This window comes from Rhipicephalus sanguineus, chromosome 6 (genome assembly GCF_013339695.2).
Source record: "Rhipicephalus sanguineus isolate Rsan-2018 chromosome 6, BIME_Rsan_1.4, whole genome shotgun sequence".
NCBI classification, from domain to species: domain Eukaryota; kingdom Metazoa; phylum Arthropoda; class Arachnida; order Ixodida; family Ixodidae; genus Rhipicephalus; species Rhipicephalus sanguineus.
In genome coordinates this window covers 106,699,311-106,725,472 of record NC_051181.1, presented here as the reverse complement: position 1 = coordinate 106,725,472, position 26,162 = coordinate 106,699,311, and the positions used below count along the sequence as shown (strand labels likewise).

Here is a 26,162-nt window from a genome sequence, read left to right as displayed (position 1 = left end):
CACCTGCATTTATACACACTCGACTTACGATGCACGCGCACATACATAGTACGCAAACATAACGCTGAATCGTGATTAAAATAAAAAAAATAGAAAAAAAAGAAAACAATAACAGCAGTCCACCAGCCAAAGCAAATAGGAGAGGAGGAAAAGGCCGGGAGGTTAGCCAATCCAGAATTACCGTCACGCCGCGGTTCCAGCGGCAGTGATTATGCTATACCTTGCTGGGGACAGGGTACTTTGAAAGATAAAGGTGAACAGAGAGTTCGAGACAGATAGTACATACACAACGTCGCAGTATTTGATTTTTACGCGGTATTCGGCATCACTCGTCAGTCTCCATAAACACGATTAGTCTGCGGCCGCTTGTGGACGTCTGTTGTATAAAAAAGAAATCAACATTGGGACTCCACTGGCAAAGTGTAGCTTAAGTTTAAAGTTTAAGGCAAGGGATAGTTTTGTGAATTTCCTGCCTAGCTAATCATGAGCCCACTCTTAACAGCTGCAGTCACAGGAGCAACCCATCTATCACTCTACGCCTGGACAGGATAACGCTTAACTCCTTTATTTTTGACGTGGTATCTATCAGGCACACATACGGGGCCCAATTTCCTGCTGCGCGGTTGTTCTAGAGCTTCTCAATGACGATTGCAGAACCGCCGCCTCCTCCGTTGCAGATGCCGGCCAGTCCGTACTGCCCCGGCTGGAGATGGAGAGCGAGCCTTCCCACAATTCGAGCCCCGGACATCCTGCACGTCAAAATGTTTCCGTGCACAATTTCCAGCAGTATCAACTGTCTAACGTTACGACGAGCCCGTGGTATACGCAACACTGTGAGAGAGTGAGAGAGAAAGATAAAAGAAAGACAGCGAGATTAACCAGAGGAAGTCTCCGGTTTGCTACCATGTACTTGGGAAGAGGAAAGGGAGTGTAAAAAAATAAAAGAGAAGAAGATGAATCTGTGACGACACTACAAAGCCATGACTATGGCACCGCCCAAGTACTTCACACCAAAATTGTGTCTGCACAAGTTACATTTAGTCGTTCAGTCCGGTTTCTCGAAGAAACCGCAACAACGCCCTTGGAGCGGCTCGCGTTGAATACCGGGTAAGCCACTGCCCTGTAGGATTTAGTTCTCTGAGAGAGGGCGCTTCTCTCAGAGAACAAACAAAATAGCACCAGCACGCAATTCATCATTAGTAAAACGCAATAATAAAGAACAACAAAGTTGTAACCGTGGATTTCTTGAAGAATTTGTCGAAGTAACCGCGACAAGGCCGCAAGAGAACGAGGACAAACTAAAAAAAAAAAAAAATACGGGACGCCTTCCTCGCGACAGGAATGAGCACAACAGGGAACATTTCATTCACTAGTTTGTCAGTCACGATTCAATGTTTGAGTAATTATAATTGTCTTTATATTATATAACGAAATCCTGATGAACCGTTAACTTGGTTTTGGTTTGTGGTACTCAAACACACCAGTCTTTTTGTCTTGCATTTCTTTTTACTCATGCCTCTTCTTGCGAAATTAAAGTTTGATCTATAGTCGGATACAACTTAAGAAATCCGGAGAAAGAGGCCCCGCCCAGACGACCGAAGCGTGGCAGCCGATCACCTCCGCGACTAGAGAAATAGTCCCGCTCATGCACTTGGCAAAGTTCTTCGAAGGCGCGGTCATCGACCGACCGGCTCATGACGCCAGCCTGGAGTGCGCGCCTATTGGTGCAGGCATTGTGTGCATCCGCCTTTGAGGAGGAAATGCCGCGGACTTCTAAAGTTGTATCCGACTATATACCTGGCGACAACTTTCTGTGGCAGCACAGCCAAAGCTACGTGGGCGGAGCTTCTGCACATGTGTTACTACGCCAAGTAGTCCGTTCGCGGGCGATTTCGGTTTTGGTTTCGCGAGCGCATAGAACATGTGCGTTTTTATACGAGTATTCATGGCTCGTGATGCTATTTGGGAATTTATGCAGATAGTTTATTCACAGTTTAATCGAAATCTACCACATGACTTGATATACTTAAGGATGCAGCACAAATAGCTGGAATCATTGCTGAGCTCTTCTGCAAATCAAATAATGTAACGCTGTGCTAGCGGTTCAGTCCACGTGCAAAGCGAGCACTATTTAGTGTTGTTTACATTTATTTTTTGGGAAAGCGTTAGAATATATTGTATTGCGAAGGAACGCAGGCATCAGCTTTATTAAAGCGGTCGGTCTTACTTTTCAAAGAAAAAAAGAAAAAGCCACGGCCCAGCAGTAACTGCGCAATTGGAAATCTTACGCAAAGGTAACAGGCCATTTTCTGAAATTCGGTGCACACAGGGTCGACATCGTCGATTTCCTACGTTTGGAGACGCAATAACTTTCTGGAGACGCTCACGTTATTCTGTCAGGGGACGCGAAGGCATCGAACGGCAGCAGATATCTTGGCCACGACCGGTCAGGAGCGGGCGTCTCACGTTTGCGATTACAAACGGGTGAAACGCGCTCCTTACTCCCGTGGTCAACAATGCTTTTTTTGCACATTGAAAATCACGCTGTCAGTCGCATAATAGACATGAACGCGCCTGTTGCCGAGGCAAAGCTGTGCACGGCTGATTTTGTCGCCGTAAATCTCTCTCATTGCAAAGCGCCAAAACGCCTCCCACCGTACACGCCGACGGGTACGGTGTTAGACGCAATCTTCGGCTCGATAATCGATTGTATCAGTAATAGTAGGCAACCGAAATACCGACCATGTATGCAACGCAATTTATGAAATGGGCCACTTATTTTGCGTACTGTTTCCAATCGCAGCTTTGCTTTCAAGCGGCTCTTCTTGCTGAAGACTTGCAGGTAGCCGTCGTCAGTGTCAAGGAAGCTATCGCGATGAGAGATCCACTTGCGATGGTGGTATCACTTGCACACGTCTTTCTTGGTGAAAGTATGGGCAAATCAACAAAATGATTCACAACGCAACGCTGTCTTTCTGGTCGATGGACACAGATCACCTAACGAACACGCGCTTATGCTCACTTGCAAGCTTCGACGTGCACCTGTTGCAGCCGAGCGACGCCATCGTTGTTTAGTGGGGACGGAAAACGTGAAATGGACACCAGAAAGGCTGAAAACTCAAAAGAGCAAAAGTCGCAAATCCCTTACGGGATAATCATTCTTGCTTTCAATGCAAGCAATCTTTAACGTAATTCCTATTTCTTTTCTTTTTATTTTTCTTTTATGCTACGTATTCAACAAAAGCTAGCGTTCGCGGACTACCTACAGAAGCGTAGTAGAAAAGTGCGTGGTTCGGTTGCGTAGCCTTGGCTATGCTGCCACAGAAAGTTGTCGCCAGGTATAGTCACTTTTATTTATATTGATTTAAATTCGGCGCCTCGGACACTGCCGTGGCACAGGCAGCTAATTTTCTTTTCCTACAAACAGCCCATAACCGCTTACATATGTACAACAACAACAAAAACAAAAGCCCACAGAGTCCCTTATGCATCTGCCTCAGTCGACTCAAGGCGAAAGCCATCTTCTTCTTTTTTTTCTAAGCCGATGTATTCTCCCGCACCTCGTCCGAAAGCTTTCTGCAACTAACGTGGCTTTGCAGTGCCTCCAGGATCGGAGGCATGGTAAGCTTTCTGCACCTCACATTGTTTTGCACAGCCTCCGAGAATGACCCACCTTTGATCAAGCAATGGTGTCGTGTGATGACGTCACGATGCGATGTCATGATGACGTCACAAATTTTTGTAACCCGTGACGTCATGACGCTGTCATGTGGTGACGTCATCATGTGATAGTGGTTTTTCGCATCACTCGTGTTGACGCTACCGATGGGGGACGCCGGTCATTTTTCGCGTTTCATGAGGAATACATATAAAGCTTTCGCCTTAATAATAACAAGGATGACGACGACGATAACGGAGAAAGCTCTACGCAAACGGAATGAGCAGTCGCTCTCAACACGCGCACCCTAATCACTAATAATATTTTTGATAACAACGAATAATTCTCAGAAAACTGATTATGCAGAATTTCTATTCAACTTTTAGAAAGTGAAGAGCGGTGCACGGAGATGTGCAGGAAGCGCCGTGAACATGAACAAAAAAAAAAAAATGACGAAGCTTGCACTAAGTCGCGCAATGCTTGAAACAGCGAAACTAGACGACTGTAAAGCCTAATCTGGTTGCTTCTATAGGTTGATGCTAGGCTCTAGCTAGGTTAGTCACGACACGAATGCCCAAACTCCAGAGCAGAGCATTCGCACTTCTCATAGAACGACCCTCTCTTTGTCTCTGCCCTTTTCTGCCTCTTTCTTTCTCTTTGTTAATCTCTTGATCTTTGTATTTTTTCTATCTCTTCCTCTATCTGCTTCTCTCTCTCTCTTTCTGTGTTTCTCTATCTTTATCTTTCTTTCTATATCTTTCTTTGTCTCTCCCTCTTGGTGAACCAGTGGTGAGTAGTGGGGATTTGCCCAATTTCTGTGGCACATGCCCGTTCATGATGATGATAGTTTTCCGATAGGCCGCACAAATTACGGTTAGCTTAAACCATAGAGTTTTTCTACAATACTTACTAGAGGGAACTCTGGCGCTAGTGTCTATGGGAGCTGCAACGCATGACGCTTCAGCCAGCATGGGAATGATGGGTAGTACACGGATTTGTCTAAACTTCGTTCTTTCGGCTCCGTTTGGCTGCGCGTGGCCTGCATCCGCTTTGTCGCAAAACTAAATTCAGCAACAGTCAGCAGTTCCACTTCACCACTTTAACTTTTTTAGGCTCACCAAATCAAACCTGGTCACGAAGTTCACAACGGTTTATTCTTTTATCCGAAACGAACGCCAAAACACAGCAATAAACGAAGCCACAAGTACGCTTGAAGCCGCAAGCACGAAGACTAGGCAAATTTGTGTACTACCCATCATTCCCATGGTAGCTGAACGATCGCAGCGCCAGAGTCCCCTCTAGTTAATTTGAGGAAACTCTATAGCTTAAACAGCTTAGCTATTAAAAAAAAAGTTAGTCCCATCGCAGTTACCCTAAAAATGGAGGAATGGGAGTGGCAGGTCAGTTACTCCTCTAAAAGAGCAACCTCGATACCCCTCTTCCTCCTTTACTTCTTATAGTGCAGGTAGGAAACTGTCACAACGTCTGTGGATGCACCACATGCAGTCATGCATATTGTAAGTGTCTTACTGAGACATACAATGGCACACTGCATACACAAGGTCGCTTCCTGGTTAAGCATTACACCCAACGAATACATTCTTAGCACTTGCAGTGAAAGTTTTCGAATGAACATTTTCTACGGTGTTTATAGCCGAGAACCGCTTCGCTATGGAAAGGGAGGAGCGTGAACAAAAGAAAAAGAAAGCGATTGTCTACTTACCCGAGTGGATGTCCAAGACTGACTGCGCCTCCGTGGATATTGACCTTTGAGTGGTCCAGGCCGAGGTGTTTCATGTTACAGAGCACTGCTGCACTGAACGCTTCGTTTATCTCTATCATGGACATGTCTTCTAATTTCAAGCCTGCTTGACTCAGTGCCTATGAAGTGACGCAAAGAAAGGAAGAAGGCGGGGATGAGAAACAACTTCAATTTTAATTTGAGGTAAATAAGATACAAAGTGCTAGCATTTTAATTGGCTGCGCCACTACGTCAGCCACGCTATGGATGCGCAGACACTATAGCGTTGCATGTACCACCAGCCAGGAGCGTTCATAGCTACGGCACCTTGCTGCCTAACACGGGGTAACTGCAGAAACGCAAGGGTATACTCTGCTTTGACTGCACGTGAGTGAACACGAGACAGTAAAGATTGCCCATGCGTCCTTGCCCGATGTTACAGCTTGTAGCCAGATATGTCAAGCTTAATCTCGTTCCCTCTGAAATTCACGTGAAAAATCTATGAATACGAAGTTGAACAGTGTGGATAGTCGTGCTTCTTTTGCATCTCTTCGCATTTGCGGCTTTCCTTTGAAACGCATTTCCTACGTATGCGAGTTTTTTTTTAAGCACGTGATCCTGCAGAAAGCAAGCGGACGCTTATACTGTCCACGACTTGTTCGACATGTCCAGCTGGGTCTAAATTCTCGAGGCCAATTAAGTGTTCGAATGTGACCCGCGTGTCCTTCTCTGCAAAAAATGAGCGAAACGTGAGAATGTGCATGTATGAGATTATTGGCACAGATACTGGCGCGGCGTGCAAATACAGTGTAGCAGTGTTACCATGATTAAGGAATCGCCATTCTTGCCAGCATAGACGCGCAGGTTATAGCTAGGGGCTGCGCCGGTGTTGCATGGGGCACTATTTTATAACGGTTCGGTAAGCGGACCGTTCTCCTGCACTCGCGTGATTGTCGTGTGATACAAGCATGAACGTGGGCAATCACGCGAGGGTTTCCCTTTCTCAACCATCGTACGATAGAGTCCCAACACTGAGTAGCCAGAGTACATCTGGCGGTATTCTTTTGGGCCTGACGTCGTATTTCTGACGCTCCGCTTCATACAAGGCACCCCGGCAGCCTTACGACATCGTGTCATTTGAAAATTCTTGACAGGAACAACTGCATGCAAGCATAAGACGACGAAATACCAGCACGAACTGAAACGCGAGAGAAAAAAAGAAAGACTAATTTAAACCCGTTTTTTTTTTTTGCAACACAAAAGGGGTGCGTGGTTTCTGCAATCCTTCCACAGTCAGTTTTCAGGCATGCGGGTTCAACTGCACAGTGTGCAGATTCAAAATGCACGCGAAGCAGCAAACGCATACATGAAGCCTCATTCCTTTCGCCTTGTTCATGTTCGAACTAGAGCTGCAGTATAAGTCGATTGTTTGACAAAATTTTGCTTCTGGCAGCCAGTAATCTTACGGTAAAAATGCTTCTGCGTAAAAAAAAAAAAGAAAATGCGCTGACGTACCTTAGGCATTGCGTATGCCGGGGAAATACAAAAATGCAAGGGCTCGACAGCAGCATCGGCGAAGCCTGGAGGCGAAACAAAGACAGGGTAATACTTACGTTTTGTACAGTAACAACAACTGGACAAGAACCTACGGGCACAACGCATTTATATGTTCGCAGTCACTGCATCTTTACGCGAGTTCAGACTGTAACGGCATCCGTAGGCGTGATTACTAGGGGAGCGGAGCGGTGGGGTCATGTAGTGTACTTCTTGCATTTAAGGCTGACGCTTTACCATTATGCCACAGCTGTTTGTTTTTTGTGTGTGTTACCGGCGGCTTTGGTCCTAAAACCCTGATGAAAGTGAAAATAAAAAAAAACGTTGACCAAAGGCGCTTGTCACTTGATCAAGGTGGCGAGTTGGACGCGTTCGTAATAGTCCTAATTGCGATTTTTAATACTAAAGTGCAAAAAATGGAAGGGAATGAACAAGACGACAAGGACGAGTGCTGATTCGGCGCTTGCCCTCATCGTCTAGTATAGTATAGTGACACCCCCCCCCCCTTTTCTTACCCTTTCACCCCCTCCCCCCGTACAGCTAACGCTTTCACAAGGTCATCTCGATAAAACAAAAACACTACTATTTGGTAGTTTTTACCCATTTCTTGTTCACAGAGAAAGAACACAAAACGAAACGTAGCAACTCTGTTGAGCTTTGTCATGCACATAGCAGCATACATACTTCGTTTAAATGTTGCCAGCTGCAGTAGCTATACGAGAAACCATAAACGACAACCTGTGATGTAATTGAAAAATAAGAGTGCTTTATCTGCATGTATAGAGCTACTAGAGTCGATCTGCAAATGGTGACTCGCTCACCAACAACTCGTGCCAGCGGTTTCACTCCGAGCCTGTCCGCCGCTTGCCGAGTCATGAGCACACAAGCAGCCGCTCCGTCATTCAGCGTGCTTGCGTTGGCCGCCGTTATTGTGCCCGCTAGAAGAAAAAAGAAAAAAACAGCAATGAATGCCAGTTAGAAACACCGGCTAAAACACACCACCCTCTCCATACATCACACATCGATGGCCTAAGCTAATCCGGAAGTATTCACCACGGCATCTCTCTAAGCTCTAAGCATGTGACGTGCTTGGAGATGTGGAAGTCTTACCGGGGCTTAAAGTCAAATGGAGACAACACCCTTGGACTGGTGGTCAGCAGTACGTCCGTACACACATCCCTCTTTGAAAAACGCACATACATACATACATACATACATACATACATACATACATACATACATACATACATACATACATACATACATACATACATACATACATACATACATACATACATACATACATACATACATACATACATACATACATACATACATACATACATACAAACATACATACATACATGGAGTAATAAATGAAAATAATAGAAATAGAAGCCCATGCTGAATCAAATACATAGCGTATGTAATATGAGTTAGCATTACTGAGACATGAAGTATAAACAAATAAAGCTGTACATCATAAAAGTAGGCAAGGCTTGAAAACATGGACAAGAGAAGACAACACAGACGCAGTTGTGTTGCCTGGTTTTCTTCTCACGTGTCCTTGTCTGCGTGCCTTACGTTCTTTCAAAATGAATTCATGCCAATTATCGCAACTTTCTGTCGTTCTCGAGCTGTGCGCACTCATAAAATGAGCCGAGCGAATACTGTGAGAGTTCGAACCGAGGACGAATCAAAAGAGGAAGTTTGAATAAGGAATTAAATGACCAAGCTCCACCTTCATTGTCAAATGCTGGTGGAACCTTCCTCAGTTTCTCGAAGTCGACACGCTTGTATTCTTCGTCCTCTGCCACCACCACAGCTGGCTCGTCACGTTTCCCAGGTATGGTTACGGGAACGATCTCGGAGGCCAGCACACCGTCCTGATCGCCGGGGGAAGAGCGGTGTCAAGCGGCGGCATACAGAGGTTGTTGCATGTCCATTCATGAAGGGAACAGACAACCCAGGACGCAAAAATGAGAAGTGCGCTAAATTATATCAAACAACCCTGAAAAGCATGCGGTATAGCCGGCGAGTGCCCCCGTCCCGAAAAGAAATAGAGAAAATGTCGGCGAATTTCTTTCTCAAATAAAAGAAACGTCTTGCCGACCGTAATACGAAAAAATAAAAAAATTAAGTCATACAGCTACGCGCGATTGGCGCCACGCCTGAAGAAAGTCCGGACCTGGGTGGCTTTCATTCGTTTTCTTATTCTTTATTTCTTTCTTCATCACTTTCTTCCTTTCTCTCCCTATTTTTTCAATGCCTTGTTTGTCTGTTTTTATTTATATTTTTTTCTTTCCCTCTATATATATTTCTATTTCTCGCTCCTTCTATCTTTCTTTCCTTTTCTTCCATTTCATTCGTTCTCTCTAGTTCCCCCTTTCACTTTATTTCTATGCTATGCTTTACTCTCTTCCTTCCTCCTTTCCTTCCTTCTCATCCTCTCCTCACATCTATCCTCCTCCCCCTCATTTCTCTTTCCCAGCCCCTTGGTATACGATTATAAAAGATTATGTTATGCTTTGCTAGCGTGCCTGGATAGCCGAGTGGTTACGATGCTCGCCGTCGGATCGTGGGTACGCAGGTTCGAATCCCGCCTCGCCAGGAAATTTCTTTCGCCACGAATTTCTCTCTATCTCTTTCTTTCTCTATTTCTGTATTCGTTCTCTCACCCATCAGGGTTATTCACGCCGGACAGATCGGCTCACGTGTTCTGAGAGCGAAGCGGAAGAGGAAAAGGACGAATATTGCGCGCACCGGATCACGATGATGATGATAGTTTTCAGTTCACGGATTACAATCAACAGTTGGCATAAACCGATCCGCTGTTAAAATAATTAAAAAGCAAATGTATTCACGCTGACCAACCCGCCTACCGAAAGCTAGAACAATGGATGGGTCATCATCTGTTTTGTCCGGAACGGACTACTCTACAGCTATTCCGAAAATGATTAATCGCGTTGAACATATATTAATGCGATGGGGCGTTTTCACTGCTTGCAATGCAACCCGTGACATACAATAGCAGAGCACATGAATCTGGAAGATATTGACCAATCCCTGAGCGATATTGGGGGATGCGAAATAGAAACAAAACTCAACAGTTTTGCTTCCGTAAAACAGTTGTGACCATGATCCCGCCATCGACCGACCCTTTCTGGCTTCAATTTTAACGTGTTGCGTACCCCTCCTCCATAGTTTATTCCTCCCTCCATTAATGCAATGTACTATTAAGACAGCTTTAACTGCCCTTGTTTCATAAGAAATAATAGCGATCGATCGATAGTTCCGATGAGTAGAGCTTTCATACAAAACTCTATTCTCTCTAATTTATGGATGTCAAGGCTCATTACAATGGCGAAAAGCAATACAAACAACCCAAACGTTTCTTCTGTTTCGGGCGCTGAAGTCACACAGTGATATTTAGAGATTGACAGCCTCCGTCACCTCCATTTGCTATCATGTTCTAGACTTTGAATGGCTAACGTGGACGATTCAGCCTCTCTGATTCGACCTAAAACCGCGACAAACTACCCTGCACACTTACTACCCTGCACAGTGGCGTAGGCAGAAATATTCTTCGGGGGGGGGGGGGGCACCTCCTTGATCCGACATTGAAGTCTGCTCTGTATCCCATAGGAAAAAAAATTCGGCAGATCTCACGTACCTTGGGAGTCAATGTTATGCGAAGCATGCGGCGGGTAGGTGACTGTGGCGTAACTTTTTTTTACTGAGCGACACGTTACAAAATGACGCTAAAGATTTGTATATATTTTATACGCACACATATATATGTTGAAGAGCTGCATATGTGTTATATAACCAGTTGTTTACGGTTGGTAACGCTGCCAATGGCAACGTGGGTATTACCAACACCAGAAGCGGTAAGCTGATATGTAGTGCTTATACGTGTCCCGAGAACGCATGCACGTTTCACGAACCCGTGTGCATGTGTGCAAGAAGTTCTTGACAGTTCTTGAACAAAGGCATCATCACCGTGATCAGTGAGCACCAGCAGCTGGTCATGACTTGTTATAGGATCCGGTCGTGATCGTGGTGACGAGGGGTCCATGTGTAGTGAAGTATGTGGTATAGTAGAGCTGTTGGAATTCGTGGATGCGTCGGTCATTTCGTCGACAAATTGTCTGTCAACAGAGCCGGCGACATGTCGGAACCTGAAACCACCATTCGCGTCGGTGAGGTATAGGCCGTTGAGACTGTAGGCCTGGATAGCACTACGTAGACCAACATCAGTGGATGGTGTCTGTCGTATTCCTAGACTACCTGGGCGTTTGTGGCCTACGTAGCCTAGTCTACAAAGCGGCTGTCAATCAATCTGGCATCATCCTCGGTCAGCATGAGGCCATCGCCCAGCCTTGTAAGAAATGAAGAGGACACTGCGTTATTCTGGTGGACGAAGTGCACTTTACGGTGAGGTGATGTGGATATCATATGTAACTTTCGTTAATGTATTCCTCCGGGGTCGAGCAATGCCTCAATATAGCTTGCTTAATCATAGGAATACAAACGTAATGTTTATTAGACTGCTATAAAAACGGAGCCAACACTGGAACTACAGACGTTAATCTGATATGACGCCTGTATCGTAGGAGTACACATTGTAGAAGTATCATGTAGTGTTTATTGCTTTCTTGTAAAATTAGACAGCCAGCACCACAACCATAATTGACGTTGCACTGATATTACGCCTGCGTAGGCTGTTTTTCCAAACCATTTTATACATCTGGCGCGGCTCAGTGGTAGAATACCTGATTGCCACGCAGAATGCTTGGGTTCGATTCCTGCTGGGATCCTAATTTTCATTCTTTCCATTCGTTGAGTCAACGCTGCCGATGTTGGTTTTCCATAACGCTCTAGCATTTAAGTTACCAGTCTCTGTTCTCGCCGTTCCTGGGTAGATATAAACTGTCAATCACCTGTGGCGCATACCCGTACACCGCGGCCCGTGGTAAACGGGTATGTGCCACACGTGTCTGGAGGAAAGGGTTTGACGACGTACGCGACAGGATTTTAACCTTATTCATGTCATGACCCGGCAATCATATTCGTCAAATCCTCTTACCCTCCCATGCAAATTTTGGTCTACACCAAGTTAGGGAGGCGATCATGAGAGCACCCAGACGTAGGCGGCTAGATAGATAGATAGATAGATAGATAGATAGATAGATAGATAGATACGTAGATAGAAACGCTCAAAGTGCCAGAGGTTCGCTAAGAAATGCTTCGCATTTAAAAAATTCCGGGAGGGGGGAGGGAAGTCACGGGCCCGGTGTGCCCCCCTCCTCCTGGCTACGCCACTGACCCTGCACACTGTGTGCGAGGCAGTAACTCGGAATTTCATTATAAGTTCAGCGTGTATTGGTTGTTTTTGATGCAAACACATTTCCGCAACAATGCTAGGCTGTGTCTTCAGCCGTTCTTACACGCTGCAATATGATCAGTCTTTGTCAACGAACGGTATACGTTATCCCCAGGTAGACGTTGCCAACATCTGTGACGTCACATGAACACATCGCGCGGTCGACAAGGCTCACTTTGCGCCATTTTACCTTCACTGCTTTGGCGCTTCTCTTGTAGCTTTCAATGGCGAACTCGTCCTGGTCTTTCCTGGAAACTTCATACTTCTTAGCCGTGTGCTCTGTGCAGGCGCCCTGAAAATTCGAGATGACTCCATTTCTACCGTGTATTAACTCGCAGAACAACTGTAAAGGTACTCAGGCTTTTGCAAGTTACCGTTGCGGTGTACTTCTCAGTGGTTATCAAATAAATAATTTACTTTGACGTTGAAACCATTTTTTTTGTCATCATCTTTTACCTTCCTTCTACAGACTTAACTATTTGTGTTTTGTAGCTATAACGTGTTGTGGGGTGTAGCGACGAACTTAACTTATTTAAGTACTGACTTTCTTTGCTTTAGTCTTTCCACACGTGGTCAGTGAGTGTACTAAAGCGTTTCGCATTCGCACAGCGTCGTAGTGTACTGTGGCGCTTTCTTTCTCGCTGAATAGCCAATAGCAAGACACTCAAGGCGTTCTCCGTAGATCTCTCGGCAACCACAGCAATATTCTTTCCCTCCCTTAATTAGCGACATCTAGAATGTCATTTATCAATCATCGCATTTTCGACTGCAGCGATTTCGCGTTAGTCCTATCGAACAACACGTGAATGTAGTTGCGCGACATTGTCACCACGTCGAACAATAGTGTGAAAGGAGGCACATACCACGTGGATCTTGTGGTAGACGTCGGTCAGGCCATCAGTCAACAGGCCATCCTGAAAACGATAATACGTTATAGCGTAAAGAAGAACATTGTTGCTGCGAATGGACATTTTCATGTAAATTTTGCATTGCTTTACGGTGATTGACAACTTCACGATGCAAACCATTATGTAGGAGAAGAGGAGCAGCCAGAGCAACACTTAGGCACCAACCTCTCGTTAAACACATTTAATAAAACAATGAAGAGGAGCATTGGGCTACTACAATAACTCACACCGACAATCGGACAAGGACCGAAATGAATAGAAAAGCAAAATGCAGAGAAGTTAACCAGAAACATGTCCATTTGGCTTACCGATGCTGGGGGAATGGGAAAGGGAAATGGAAAGACGAGAAAGTAAACTATCACTGCTTTCGTCCTCCCTACCTGCTGCAGCGCTCTTACAAAGGAGCACGCATGGCTAAGGCAGCTGAGTCGATTGATTCGCTATATGAATCTGTGCCTCAGCTGCTCTGCGAGCCGTGGAAACATTTACTCGCCTGTAGCTGAACTCCACCGTAGGGTGTTTCGCCTCGTTGCATGTAGTAAGGGACGTTTGACATGCTTTCCATTCCTCCGGCAATCACAATATCCTGCACACAAGCACGGTAGAAGTTTAAGAAGCCGACAGCGCCATGCGTCCGCAACACAATGCTTGCTTGCAAAAATAGTAATAAAAATCCACACCCGAGTACGGAGCCACCAATTCACTGAGTATGCGACAGAAATGAACGAAAGAAGGGGAACGTATCGAGAAAGAGATTCTTTATTTGGGAAAATTAGGTGAATAGTGGGGGTAAGTGACGCAGTAACTGTCTCTCAGGCGAGGACACCACAACCGCGACACCTGGGGGAAAGGGGAGAAAAGTATAGGAGAAGTTAGAGTTATAGTGGAGGAGGAGGCCTGGGGGAGTTAAACACGTCACTGGGGGGAGAGGGGGAAAAAGAAAAAAAAAGGGGGGGGGACACACGCGATAAACGCATGACTCGGAAAAAAAAAAACACGGAAGTTCCGTTTGTTGGGGGCTTGGTCGGCGTGGTTCAGAGAAGACGGTCGGCCAGTTGCGCGGCTTCGATGTAGTTGAGGACCGCGCGCAGGGCAGGGCGCACGCGATGGGCTGATCCTACCGGGTGCAGAATGTCATCTACCGTGGCAGACGGAAGTCCCAGCTGCTTGAAGGCACGAGCGAGCGCTTCGCGGTGGGTGGAGAGGGCGGAGCAGGAAAGGAAGAGATGCGCCACGGTTTCCCTCTCTCCGCAGTCACTGCAGAGGGGCGAGGGCGCACCGCGGAGGCGGTGCCGGCGCTCAGCAGGCCAGACGGAACCTGTCCGCAGTGCGAGGAGGAGGGACCGCTCTTTCCTGGTCAGCACGTTTTCCGATAGAATGCGTGGTGGAGAGCCGGCGGCCGTGCGCTTGTCGGGGTGGTTTCGCACGAGCTCTCGCCAAAGGTTTCGGCGCGCTGAGTCCACGGAGTCCGCGCACGTTGTCAGTGGAACAGCTGGGTCGTGTGCTGTCTTTGCCAGGTCATCGGCAGCCTCGTTCCCTGCGATGCCAACGTGCGACGGTATCCACTGGAGAGCCACGTCGCATCCGTGTTCGCGCAGACTGTGGAGTGACCACGCCACACGTTGTGCGAGTGGGGGGGCGCGTTCCTCTTTGGCGAGCTGGCGGAGGGCTGACCTCGAGTCAGTGTAGATTGTCGCGCGTGTGACTTGCGGCGTTTCGCGGATGAGGTCGGCAGCAAGGTGTATTCCTACCAGCTCAGCCGTCGTGGAGGAGGCGCGGTAGGCGAGCCGGCATTGGCGCTTCAATGCCAGCTGTGGTGCCGCGCAGGCAGCGGCCGCAGAGTGGTCCCGAAGCACGGAGGCATCAGTGAAAAACTGTGTCCTTCCATCAAGGTCCTGGTCCATTCTGGCTGCGGCTTCCTGCGCGATAGCACAGGCCGGTGTGTTGCGCTTCGAGCGCACGCCTGAGAGCTCGAAGCCGATGGGGAGCGGCACTCTTTGGTGAGGGGGGGGCCACGGGGGAATCTCGGGTGCGGAGTCCACGACGATAGAGTCGAACGTGTCGAATAGTGTTCCGACACGCGAGTTGGGCAGTGCCCGCAACTGGGACAGGATGGCGGCCCCATCCGGTGCACGTTGGAGGCGCTCGAGGTGGTAGAGCGCGCGCAGTTCGCCTGTGAGTGACGCCGGCCAGGCGCCTGTCTCCGCGAGCGTGGCAGCCACTCTCGAACCGCGCGGGAGTCCGTGACACATGCGGAGAACTCGGCGATGGTCAGCGTCGATGGCACTCCACTGTATGGGGCGAAGGCTGCACAGAGGAAGCGCGTAATGCACTTTGGACATTGCCATGGCCTCGTAGATGTTCATCGCGAAGGAGGCCGGGCATCCGGCTCCTCGCGCGAGAATCCGTCGGACCGCACCCTCGACACGGCGTGCTTCACGTCTCACACGGCTCACCTCCAAGTTCCACTTTAGTCTATGGTCTATGGTGATACCAAGATAGCGGACGTGGGTTTTCCAGGGCAGCGGAACACCGTGGAGTGTTATGGGGCGGGTTGTACGCCGTTCACTGGCACGCGGGTGGACGAGGAGTGCCTCTGTTTTGGCGGCCGAGATGCGCAGTCCTATGCTGTCCAGGAACCCGGCGACGGCCTCTAGGGCGTTCTGGAGGCACTTACGCACCCTGGCGAGGCATCGGGTGGGGCCGCGCACATACAGGGCGATGTCGTCCGCGTAGGTGACCGCGTGCACAGTGAAAGCGTCTTGTTTGGGAAGGCACTCGGTGAGCGGTGCTAGAACCAAGTTAAAAAGAAACGGGCTCAGCACGCTTCCTTGTGGCACTCCGGTGGTGACAGGGCGGCGCGTACTGTTCGCCTTCCCCACACGGACAGTCAGTGAGCGGTCCGCGAGGAAGGCTTCAATGTAGCGCAGGAGTTTGCCCTGCACACCAAGCGCACAGACCGCCTGGATGATCGTCGTGTGGGGGAGACAGTCAAAAGCTGACTGCACGTCGAGCAGAAGTAGCAGGGCTGTCTCCCGGTCGTGTAGCGCTTGTTCCAGGGTGCCAACAACCGCGGCAATCGCGTCAGCCGTGGCGCGAAGGGCGCGAAAGCCGCACTGTTGTGGAGGGAAGGTGCCGCTCGCAGTGGCTATCCATTGGAGGCGATGAAGCGCCATTGCCTCCATGGTTTTCCCCGGCACCGATGTCAGGGATATCGGCCGGTATGAGGCGAGGCTGCGCGGTGGCTTCCCGCGCTTCAAAACCGGCACGACCAACGCTGTACGCCAGGTATCCGGGAGGGAGCCGCTGTTGAAGACCTCGTTGAAGGCGACGAGCAAGAGTTGGCGCTGGTCGTCGTTGAGGTTCCGCAGCATGCTGTGTGTTATGCCGTCCGGCCCCGGCGCGCTGCGGTGACGTCTGCGGTTGAGCACACGAGCGAGTTCGTGCTCAGTGAACTCGGCGTCGCACAGGCAAGCGAGTTGCTGCGAGACGGCCGCGTCTGTCGGCGCAGAGGGCGATAAGGTCGGACGGTGGCCTCCGAGAGTGCCGGCACTCACGCTTGGAGGCGCAGGGAGGGCTGGGGTAAAAGCGTCTGCTAAGAGCTCTGAAAGTTCCAGCTCCGTGATGCCGCGGGCCACCGCAATCGCGAGCACAGGGTGGCGAGGGGCCCTTGGGTTGAGAAGTCCTCTCATGATGGGCCAGGCGCGATTACGGCGACGTGGATCGCTGAGAGACGAGCAGACGCCGGACCAGCTGTTGCGCCTGAGTCGCCGTGCCTGTCGTCTGCAGACCGCATCTATGCGATTGTGCACCGTCCAATGTTCGACACGGTCCGTGCGGGTCGCAATGCGCTGTGCACGTCGGCGAGCGGCGCGCAAATTCAGCAGCTTCACGTCAGGGCACGGGGAGCCGGCAGGCACAACACAGCGCGTTGTGGCTGAACGCGCGCACTCCGCTATGTGAGTGAAAAAGTCACTGGCGAGCGTTGGTTTCGCGCAAAGTTCACGAAAAACACGCCACCTCACGACACTGTACACGCGCTTCGCCCCGCGACTCGGGTGGCTGGGCGAGAGGGCGATGGGGTAATGGTCCGATCCGGCAGTGTCTGGGGCTCGTGTCCAGATGTACGAGCAGGACTGAGACACCAGTGCCAGATCGATCGTGGAGGGGCGTGTGTTGCGGCGCACAAACGTTGGCTCACCAGTGTTCAGAATGGAGAGACCTGTGGTGGCGATCGCGTCCGACAGGCACCGGCCGCGAAGGTCAGTCAGTCCGCAACCCCAGCTGTTGTGATGAGCGTTGAAGTCCCCACACACGATGCAGTCAACTGTCAGCGCCGCGGCGAGGCGGGGGACAAACGCGTAATCACAACGGAGGTTCGGGCGGACGTAGACACACGCAACCGAAGTGTCCACACCACCCACACGCACTGTCACTGCGAGGCACTCCACTGCGTCATCACAGAAACGTTCACAGGGAATGCAGGTGTGCGCGAGGGCGGCGCGCACATACAGGGCAGTTCGGGGCGAGCCAGGGGGATGACCGGGGTCGGTGCAGGGCGCATCAGAGCAGTTGCTCAGCGCGCACGTCGTCGGTCCGCTGTAGCCGATGAAGTTGTGAAGCGTCAGGTCCTCGGCGCGCGCGTGCGTCTCCTGCAGGGCGAGAATGTCGAATTCATGCAGAGCTTTGTGCTCCGCAAGTTCGGCGTGTCGGCGGCGCAGCGAGCGACAATTCCATTGCAGGATGCGCGGCCTGGAACGATTGCTGGGGTCCCTAGCCATGTTGGTTTAGGGCTTGTTGTGTGGCGAGAGCCGCGACGCACAGCGAGTGGGCAGGAGAGTTCGGCGGGAGAAACTCCAGCGCTGTTCTGACTGCTGCTGCGAGCACGGCGATCGCCGAATCGCGCCGAGCGCTCGCAGAGGGGTCGGCGGGAGTGGATGCTGGTAGCTCGTTGTCTGAGCTGCCTCCAGCGATGGAGGAGTACAGCAGCCCCTGCCTAGTTGGCTGGAAAACACGGGCCTGTTCGGAGGAGTTCTTCGCGGCGCCGTGTGTCTGCGCCACCTGGCTAGCGGTATCTCTCCTGGCCTGAGCGCGAGCCTCTGCGAGCTGCCGTTCCTTTTGCCAGCGAGGGCAGCGCGGTTCCGTGGCAATGTGCTTGCCACCACAAAAGAGGCATTTGGCCACCGGTGCTGTGCATTTCGACTGTTCGTGGTCTGCCCCACAGCGAAGACAGCGCCGGTCGAACGTGCAGGTGGTCTGGACGTGTCCGTACCGACCGCAGGAATCGCACTGAACAGGTCGCGGGCGTCGTGCTTTGACGGTTCGGCGCTGTTTGTACAGGGAGACCTCCGCGGGCGGTTTGGTGCCCTCAAAGCGAACGATGAGGTTCTTCCCTGAGCGCGAACACGCTGTTACAGGGAGATCGGACGCAATGTTTTTGCGTATATCGTCCTCCCCGAGAGCTGTGTCGACGCCGAAAATCATGCCGCTACAGGTGTTGTTGTTAGAGGCCCTCCTGGCGCGGACACTAATACCACAGATGTCTGTGATCGCGAGGAGGGGCTCGAGCGGGCTCCCGATGGGGACATCAGCGGCCACAACGTTCCGGCGAAAGTTTACGCGAACGCGCACGACACCGTCCACCGCGGCAAGGAGTGAAGAGATGGCCTCCTGTGTGGAGGTTCGAAAGTTCATCCTTCTGCTCCTTGGGCGGAATAGAGCCGTTTCCACAGGGCCTTTGGTGCTGGACGTGGGACGGGCCCTCTTCGGCGAGGGGCGTGGCTCAGCCGTGTTGGTGGCCGGAGGCTGTGGGGGACCGTTTGGTTTCGCTTTCGCTTGTGGTGGGCCACGTGGTGGTGCGGGTACAAGCGGAGCGCAGAGGGGTGTGCCAGGAGGGGCGCCGGTGGAGGGAAGCGAGGGGAACGCATCATCCTCGTCGCTTACAGCCAGCGTGCCCATGACGCAACTCGGAATGCTGCCTCCTCCAGCGGCGTGCTGGGAGGGGGGCTGCTTCCCTTTCCTAGCGCTCTCCGTCGCCTGTTTGGCCGCCGCGTCGGCCGCGTCAGGAGGGATCACCTGTTCGTCTGCTACAGTTGATTCCATGGTGTCAGTGGTGGCTGGGATGGGGACGAGGGTGGCCACCGCTGTCTTGGCTGTGCCGAGAGAGGAGGCTGCCTTTTTCTGAGGGGGCCTCGTGACATCAGCGGCTGCGGGAAAGGAGGGAAGAGGCGAACCGGCCAGGCGGGTTTCCTCTGAGCTGCTGTCCGCGGGAGGATCGGCGGGGTAGCAGGAAGGGGGCGCGGTGTGCTTCCAAGAAGGGGAAGTCTGTGGCGGGGGTGACCCGCGGCTGTTTGTCTCGCTCTCCTGCTGTGAGGGTGCGAACGTGATCTTGTCATGCTGTGTACAGCATTCCTCCCGGTTGCTGCTGCCTGTTGGCTCCAGAAGCGGGTTTTGGGGAGAGCGTTGCTTACTCTCTGGGTGCGTTTGCGACGAGGCTGGCGGCGAGAAAATGGCCGCGGTTGTCTGCTGGGCTGACTTTCCTGACAGGGATGAAGGGGTAGTGGGGGGTGCTGTCATGGCGCTCGCCTCACCCTTCCTGGCTTTGCCTGGCTGTGGTGCTTTCTTCGGGGCGGCCGGAGTCCTGGAGGCCTTTCGGGTGCGTGTGCGGGACACAGGCATGGTGTCCTTGCGTAGGAAGCTCGCCGCATCTTTTAGTTGCCGCGCGCGAGTGCGGTTGGTGCGGACTGGAGAGATGCGGGGAGGGCTGAGACGCCATGGCTCCTGAGTTGCTTGCTCGCGTACGAGGTTGGCAGCTTCTTTCATGAGGAGCTCGTACGTTTTCGAGTGGTTTAAATCACCACTCAGTGAGTAGCACGGGGGAAATCCCGGTGGAAGGTCGTCTGCCATCATGAAAGATGGATAGAAGATAGGCTATGGTGGGGGATCTACATTTGATGGCCTTGAAGCCCTAAGAAGGGCTGCGCACTGGGCGCGGTTCAAGAAAAAATAAAATAACAAACGCTCAGGCGCGCGTTAAATAACTCTGCATAAACAAAAATGACTGGGGAAAAGGAGAGATATTTACGCTGCTACGAGTAGCTGGTCCCACGACGGAGCTCCGCGAAAACGTGACCGACCTGAGTGGACAAGGGTCACAGGACCCAGCTTCCGCGAAGTAGTTTTTGCGAACGAGGAACGTATCGAGAGGTGTTATTTGTAGAAAGAGAGAGAGAAAGAGAAATGCTTTAATGAAATGCTGGAGATGTTAATTGGCTATTCGCCTGACATGCTACACACACACACACACACACACACACACACACACACACACACACACACACACACACACACACACACACACCACACACACACACACACACACACACACACACACACACACACACACACACGCGCGCGCGCGCGCGCGCGCGCGCGCGCGTAAGGAAAACTAATTAAAGTAGGCGAAAGAACACCTCGCCGCCAGTGAGGACCGAACCCCTAACGCTCGCACTAAGGCTATCTATCTATCTATCTATCTATCTATCTATCTATCTATCTATCTATCTATCTATCTATCTATCTATCTATCTATCTATCTATCTATCTATCTATCTATCTATCTATCTATCCATCCATCCATCCATCCATCCATCCATCCATCCATCCATCCATCCATCCATCCATCTATCTATCTATCTATCTATCTATCTATCTATCTATCTATCTATCTATCTATCTATCTATCTATCTATCTATCTATCTATCTATCTGTCTGTCTGTCTGTCTGTCTGTCTGTCTGTCTGTCTGTCTGTCTGTCTGTCTGTCTGTCTGTGTATGGATGGATGGATGGATGGATGAAATGCAATCTATCTATCTATCTATCTATCTATCTATCTATCTATCTATCTATCTATCTATCTATCTATCTATCTATCTATCTATCTATCTATCTATCTATCTATCTATCTATCTATCTATCTATCTATCTATCTATCTATCTATCTATCTATCTATCTATCTATCTATCTATCTATCTATCTATCTATCGTAATTAGCGAGCCACGAATTTCCGAATTCCAGTACTTGTTTAGAGTACCGGGATCCAAACATCTTAATTCGAATTTTCAACCACTGAATTATTAAAGACACTTAATGTCTTATGTAGTTTCCTCCTCTGTTTTTTTATCGGTGCCGCATATGTACCACTCAGGCACGGCGAATAGCAAAAAATATAAAGGGAACAAAGGAGCTGAAACTTTTTTCTTCCGTTGCCATGGTATTTCTGATATTTGATGCCCTTAAAGGGCTTACTTTGTACGCATCGTAAGATACCCCCAAAAATTTAGACGCCAACGGCAGCCGCGGTAGGTATACGGTAAAGCATCGCACGCGTAATCGGAAGGTCTGGGTTCGAATCCCATCGGATAATATACTGGCTTGTCTACCATAGTGCAAAGGAGGGAGATCGAGCGACCGTGATAGTACGTTCCCTCGTTTTTGTTACCACTATTAAATTGAAAAGGAAAAAAAGACATTTAATTCCTCTACGCTTCGCTTGGCTTCATCATCCCCTGGCTTTATCGAGTGAATGTCAGTTATAGCGCACTACTCTCCAAATTAAACTTGTAACAGGCCTCACCTGAGAGCCACACATGAGGCTTTGGGCGGCCATCATGATGGCCTTCATGCCTGAAGCACAGAGCTTATTGATGGTGGTGCAAGGCACCGACTCCAGGAGACCTGAAGAAAGTTTGTAAAGAGAGTAGGTCCTTTCGTAACAGATTACGTTTCTCATTTGTGCAAAATGGCAAATGAAGTGGCGTGTTAAAAATTCTCGGTCTTGCTGCAACTCTGAAATGATTACGTAACACACGCTGCAGGACGAATTGTTTGCTTGCTTCTTAAGCTTGCACCTATATCTATTCATGTGCCTGGCATGCTACTCCAGCTGATTAGCGAAAAAATAATAAATAAAGAAAATAAACCGTGTTACTTCTTTTTTCATTTGCCCCGAAGGCGCCCTGGCTCCTGGCAGACACACAACGTTCAGTACGCAAGTTCGTCTGTACACTTGTCCGTGGTTAAAGCTTGCATCGCTAACTGGCTTGAATACACAAACTTGCTATTCCTATGGCCATTTATTGCAACATAAGAGATGCTTTGCAGCTGTCTCTACTCTCACACTCTTCCTCCACCCCAGACACGTCATGTTAGGGAGATGATGCCACGGTGCGGCACCTAATGCTGCCTGGTATAGCTTGGTTTTTTAAACTATATATACAGCGCAGGAAAGAAGATTACCCTTAAGGGCTCGTTTTTCTTTGTTAGACACAATAATAATGAGAACTAACAGACAATAATGCTATGAGACAATAATGCTATTATTGTCTGTTAGTTCTCATATACAGCGTAAAGATACGGCTATAGAAGATATCAGCTAAGCGCGGGTGGAAAAGTGTTTTAAATTTGGCGGAATAAAGCGGCAGGGTTCAAGAAAGTTAAATATTTTATTCAGTCTTGTACGCAAAAAAGAAATATTTAAATACTTAATAAATCTTACCCGGCTGCGGCGGGCGCATTCTGACAGGGGACGAGCGCTAAAACACGAGTGTACTCAGTTTAGGAGCACGTTAGAAAAAAAAATTTCGGCAGATCCCACGTACCGTGGGAAACGACGTTATGCAAAGCATGCGCAGGAACGTGACTGTGTCGCTATTTTTCACATTGCGCGAAACGTTACGGAATGAAGCTACAGAAATGTGCAAATGGCATACGCACACATATGTTTTCAAGAGTCGCACATCTGTTATATAACCAGTTTGCAGTTGCTTAATGATGCCAACAGCAACATAGGTGTTACCAACACCAGACGCAGTAAGCTGATATGTAGTGCTTATATTCTTCAACACTGAATAGCGCGAATTCGAATAGGACAATGAAGGAACACAGACGCAGAGGACAGGCGCTACTCGCGAACTAAGCTTTATTAAGAAAATTTTCAATCGATATATATACAAAGCCGAGTGGCACGCGCAGGCGCACTGCACGTACGTTACAGTCACAGTTGCAGTTGTTAGAGTTGCGTTACAGTTGTTATGCTTATACTTATCGGTTATGACGGAGTACACACGCACGTTTCACGAACCCGTGTGCATGTGTGGAAGGGGTTCTTGGCAGTTCTTGAATAACGTCATCATCACTGTGATCAGTGAGCACCAGCAGCTGGACAGGACTTGTTATTGGATCCGTTCGTGATCGCGGCTACGAACGGTCTAAGTGTAGTGAAGTGCGAGGTATAGTAGAGCTGGTGGAAACCGCGGATGGCTCTTACGAAGAAATGATCTATGATGCCACCTGTCCTGGACGTGTACCGAGGTCTTGCGATGCCCTGCCCACATCGAAGCCGTCTTTCATGCCGTCTAAGAACCAGGCGTTGTTGGGTTTTGATAAATCTATGCTGAAGTCACCGGTAATCATGAAGGACATGGTCCTTTCGGCAGAGTTATTGTAGGAAGCATTGACCCCGGTTTTTACTTAATTCACGTGGTCGACGTTGCAGACAACGTGGACGTGTGGATGGTAGCCCAGCGTCTTTCAGGGGTGCGCTTTCGTCACCTCGCTAACTTTCCTTGCATCGGCCGGTGTGGTATAGTGGTTACGGTGCTCGGCTGCTGACACGAAGGTCGCGGGTTCGATCCCAGCCGTGGCGGTCGCATTTCGATGGAGGCGAAATGCTAGAGGCCCAACAATTACTATTATTATCACTTTCCTTCCGTGTCAATGTGTCTGTTCCCGGTTACTGCGTTGATTTAGAGACTGCTATCACCTGTGGCACATACCCGCATAACGTGAACTCTGGTATGCGGGTATGTGCCACGCGTGACTGAGGGAAAGGGTTTCATGACGTGCGCGACAGGTATTTTGGGTTATTCATGTCATCACCAGTGAATCGTGTTCATCATACACTTATCATATATGCTATGCAAAGTTTGGTATATTACAACCTATGGAGACGACCGGGAGAGCGCCCAGACGTAGGCGGCTAGATAGATAGATAGATACGTAGATAGAAACGCCTAAAGTGCCTGAGGTCCGCTAAGAAATGCTTCGCATTTAAAACTCAGATGGTCAAACATTAACTTGGCGATTATAGTTTTGGCGCAATAACTCATATTAAAAATAAACCAAGAAAGAAATCTGCAGTTTCGCCGGAAAGGCAAAACATTTTAATGCGATAGCAACGCACCTGAATACTTTACGAAGTAAGACTAGCAGCTTTAGAGTCGATGTGCTTCGGCTTTGTACTCATGAACGGCGGGATCCTGTCGACAAGTCTCCGGCGTTGAGTGCAGCATACCTCACGCGCAGCTGCACGGTGTTCCTGCTTGCGGACACGCATGCGAACGCGTTTCTTCTTTAGAACGACTAGCGTTTCGCTGAAGCTCTTTGACTGGCGTTGTGACGACATGCGATGTGCGTGGAACGAAGGGCGTGATCAATGCACTGATACCCTGGAGAATCGTCAGCGCGAACTCATCCAAGAGAATTTCGCGCCTTCTCGCGTGCACTGTGTAAACGATTTTCAGCGACGCTAACCCAGCTTTGAGACGCTGGCGTGGCCTTGGTTGAGCTTGAAGGTCAGATTCACAGAACCAGGCGTTTTTTGGGCTTGTACTTGAAGGACTATAGAGCTATCGCTCTAATAGCCGCCAAATGCCTTTAATGGGAGGTAATGACGGGGCAAAGAAATAAAAGATGTTGCTAGGAGCTTTCGTTACCCCGCTGAAACAAGAAAAAAAAAGGGTGGGGCGAGAGTCATCATGACATGGCTGGATGAACCAAGCAACCTGAATATGTAACATAAGTCATACCAGCGCCCAGAGTTGCCTGCCGTGCGGGATTCATGCCGACTCCAGCGGAGAGAACGTTGCCCATGAACACTTCCTGCACGCGTTCACACGATATGCCTGCAAACATTGAAAGCCATCAGAACACGCAGGATCATGACATATTTGCGGTAGAGCAGAAATCACGTTCGTTTCGCTAGTAGTGCATCAAGCTATTATCGCTGCCACTGCTACCGTCATCAAAATCACCATAATCACACTCGGATGCATTTCTCACCCGCTCTCTTGACAGCTGCCTTTATAGCGATTGAGCCAAGTTCCGTCACCGGCACAGAGGCCAGAGAACTCCGAAAGGAGCCGATAGGTGTCCTTGCGAACGATGCAATCACGACCTCCTAGTCAAAAGAAAGGAAAAATGAAATTTTAGAAAGATTGCAGTGGTCGAACAGGGTTAAACCAAATTTGTCGAGCGATAGCTAGCTTTTGATTACTTTTGGAGAGGAAGAGACGATTGGTTTGCATAGATTTAGCTTTATTGCAGGTCTTGGTTTAGGCGAGTGGCACGAGAAGTGTAAACGCTTCGACCGCACGCCGCGACATGGAAGCCAACGTGCTGCAGCACAACACACATATGCTGCACGGCGCAAACGCGCAGTGAACTTGGATGCATCCAGTGCCTCTGGATGTGGCGTCATGAAAGAGTGACCTTGACCCAGTGTTCATTTTCGCGAACGCGCCGCACTAGTGTTCACTGAAGCTCTCGGGCAGGCCTTGACCTCGGCTGAGCTTGAAGGTCATATTCGCGCTACTAGGCATTTTCTCGGTTTGTAGCTGCAGAAGTAGAGCTATCGCTCTAAAAGCTAGAGAACGTACACGGATTCAGGCATATGAACAGTCTACTCAGCACAATCTACGGGGCAACATCCCTGCCTATACGACAGTGAGTCTTCGCGCTAGGGCTGTAGTTTACGGCAACGAACGTTTTTACGATAGGTATACTTACATTCAGACCGGGACGACTGCTTTCTTTGGACTCCATCCTGTACAAGATGACTGTAGGTTGTCTGTA

At 49.5% G+C, this 26,162-nt stretch overlaps 1 protein-coding gene across 1 annotated transcript; it reads right to left on the bottom strand.

Moving 5' to 3' along the window:
• Positions 1-534: 534 nt before the first annotated feature.
• LOC119396117 (acetyl-CoA acetyltransferase A, mitochondrial-like) lies at positions 535-26,162 on the bottom strand. Its single transcript, XM_037663209.2, has 12 exons — positions 26,097-26,162; positions 25,371-25,488; positions 25,118-25,213; positions 21,886-21,986; positions 13,741-13,833; positions 13,203-13,253; positions 12,530-12,631; positions 8,695-8,839; positions 7,775-7,891; positions 6,915-6,979; positions 5,382-5,539; positions 535-749 (listed from the first exon to the last, which is right to left on the bottom strand). Exons 1-12 carry the CDS (start codon positions 26,130-26,132, stop codon positions 629-631), a joined length of 1,203 nt encoding a protein of 400 aa, XP_037519137.1. The 5' UTR covers positions 26,133-26,162; the 3' UTR covers positions 535-628.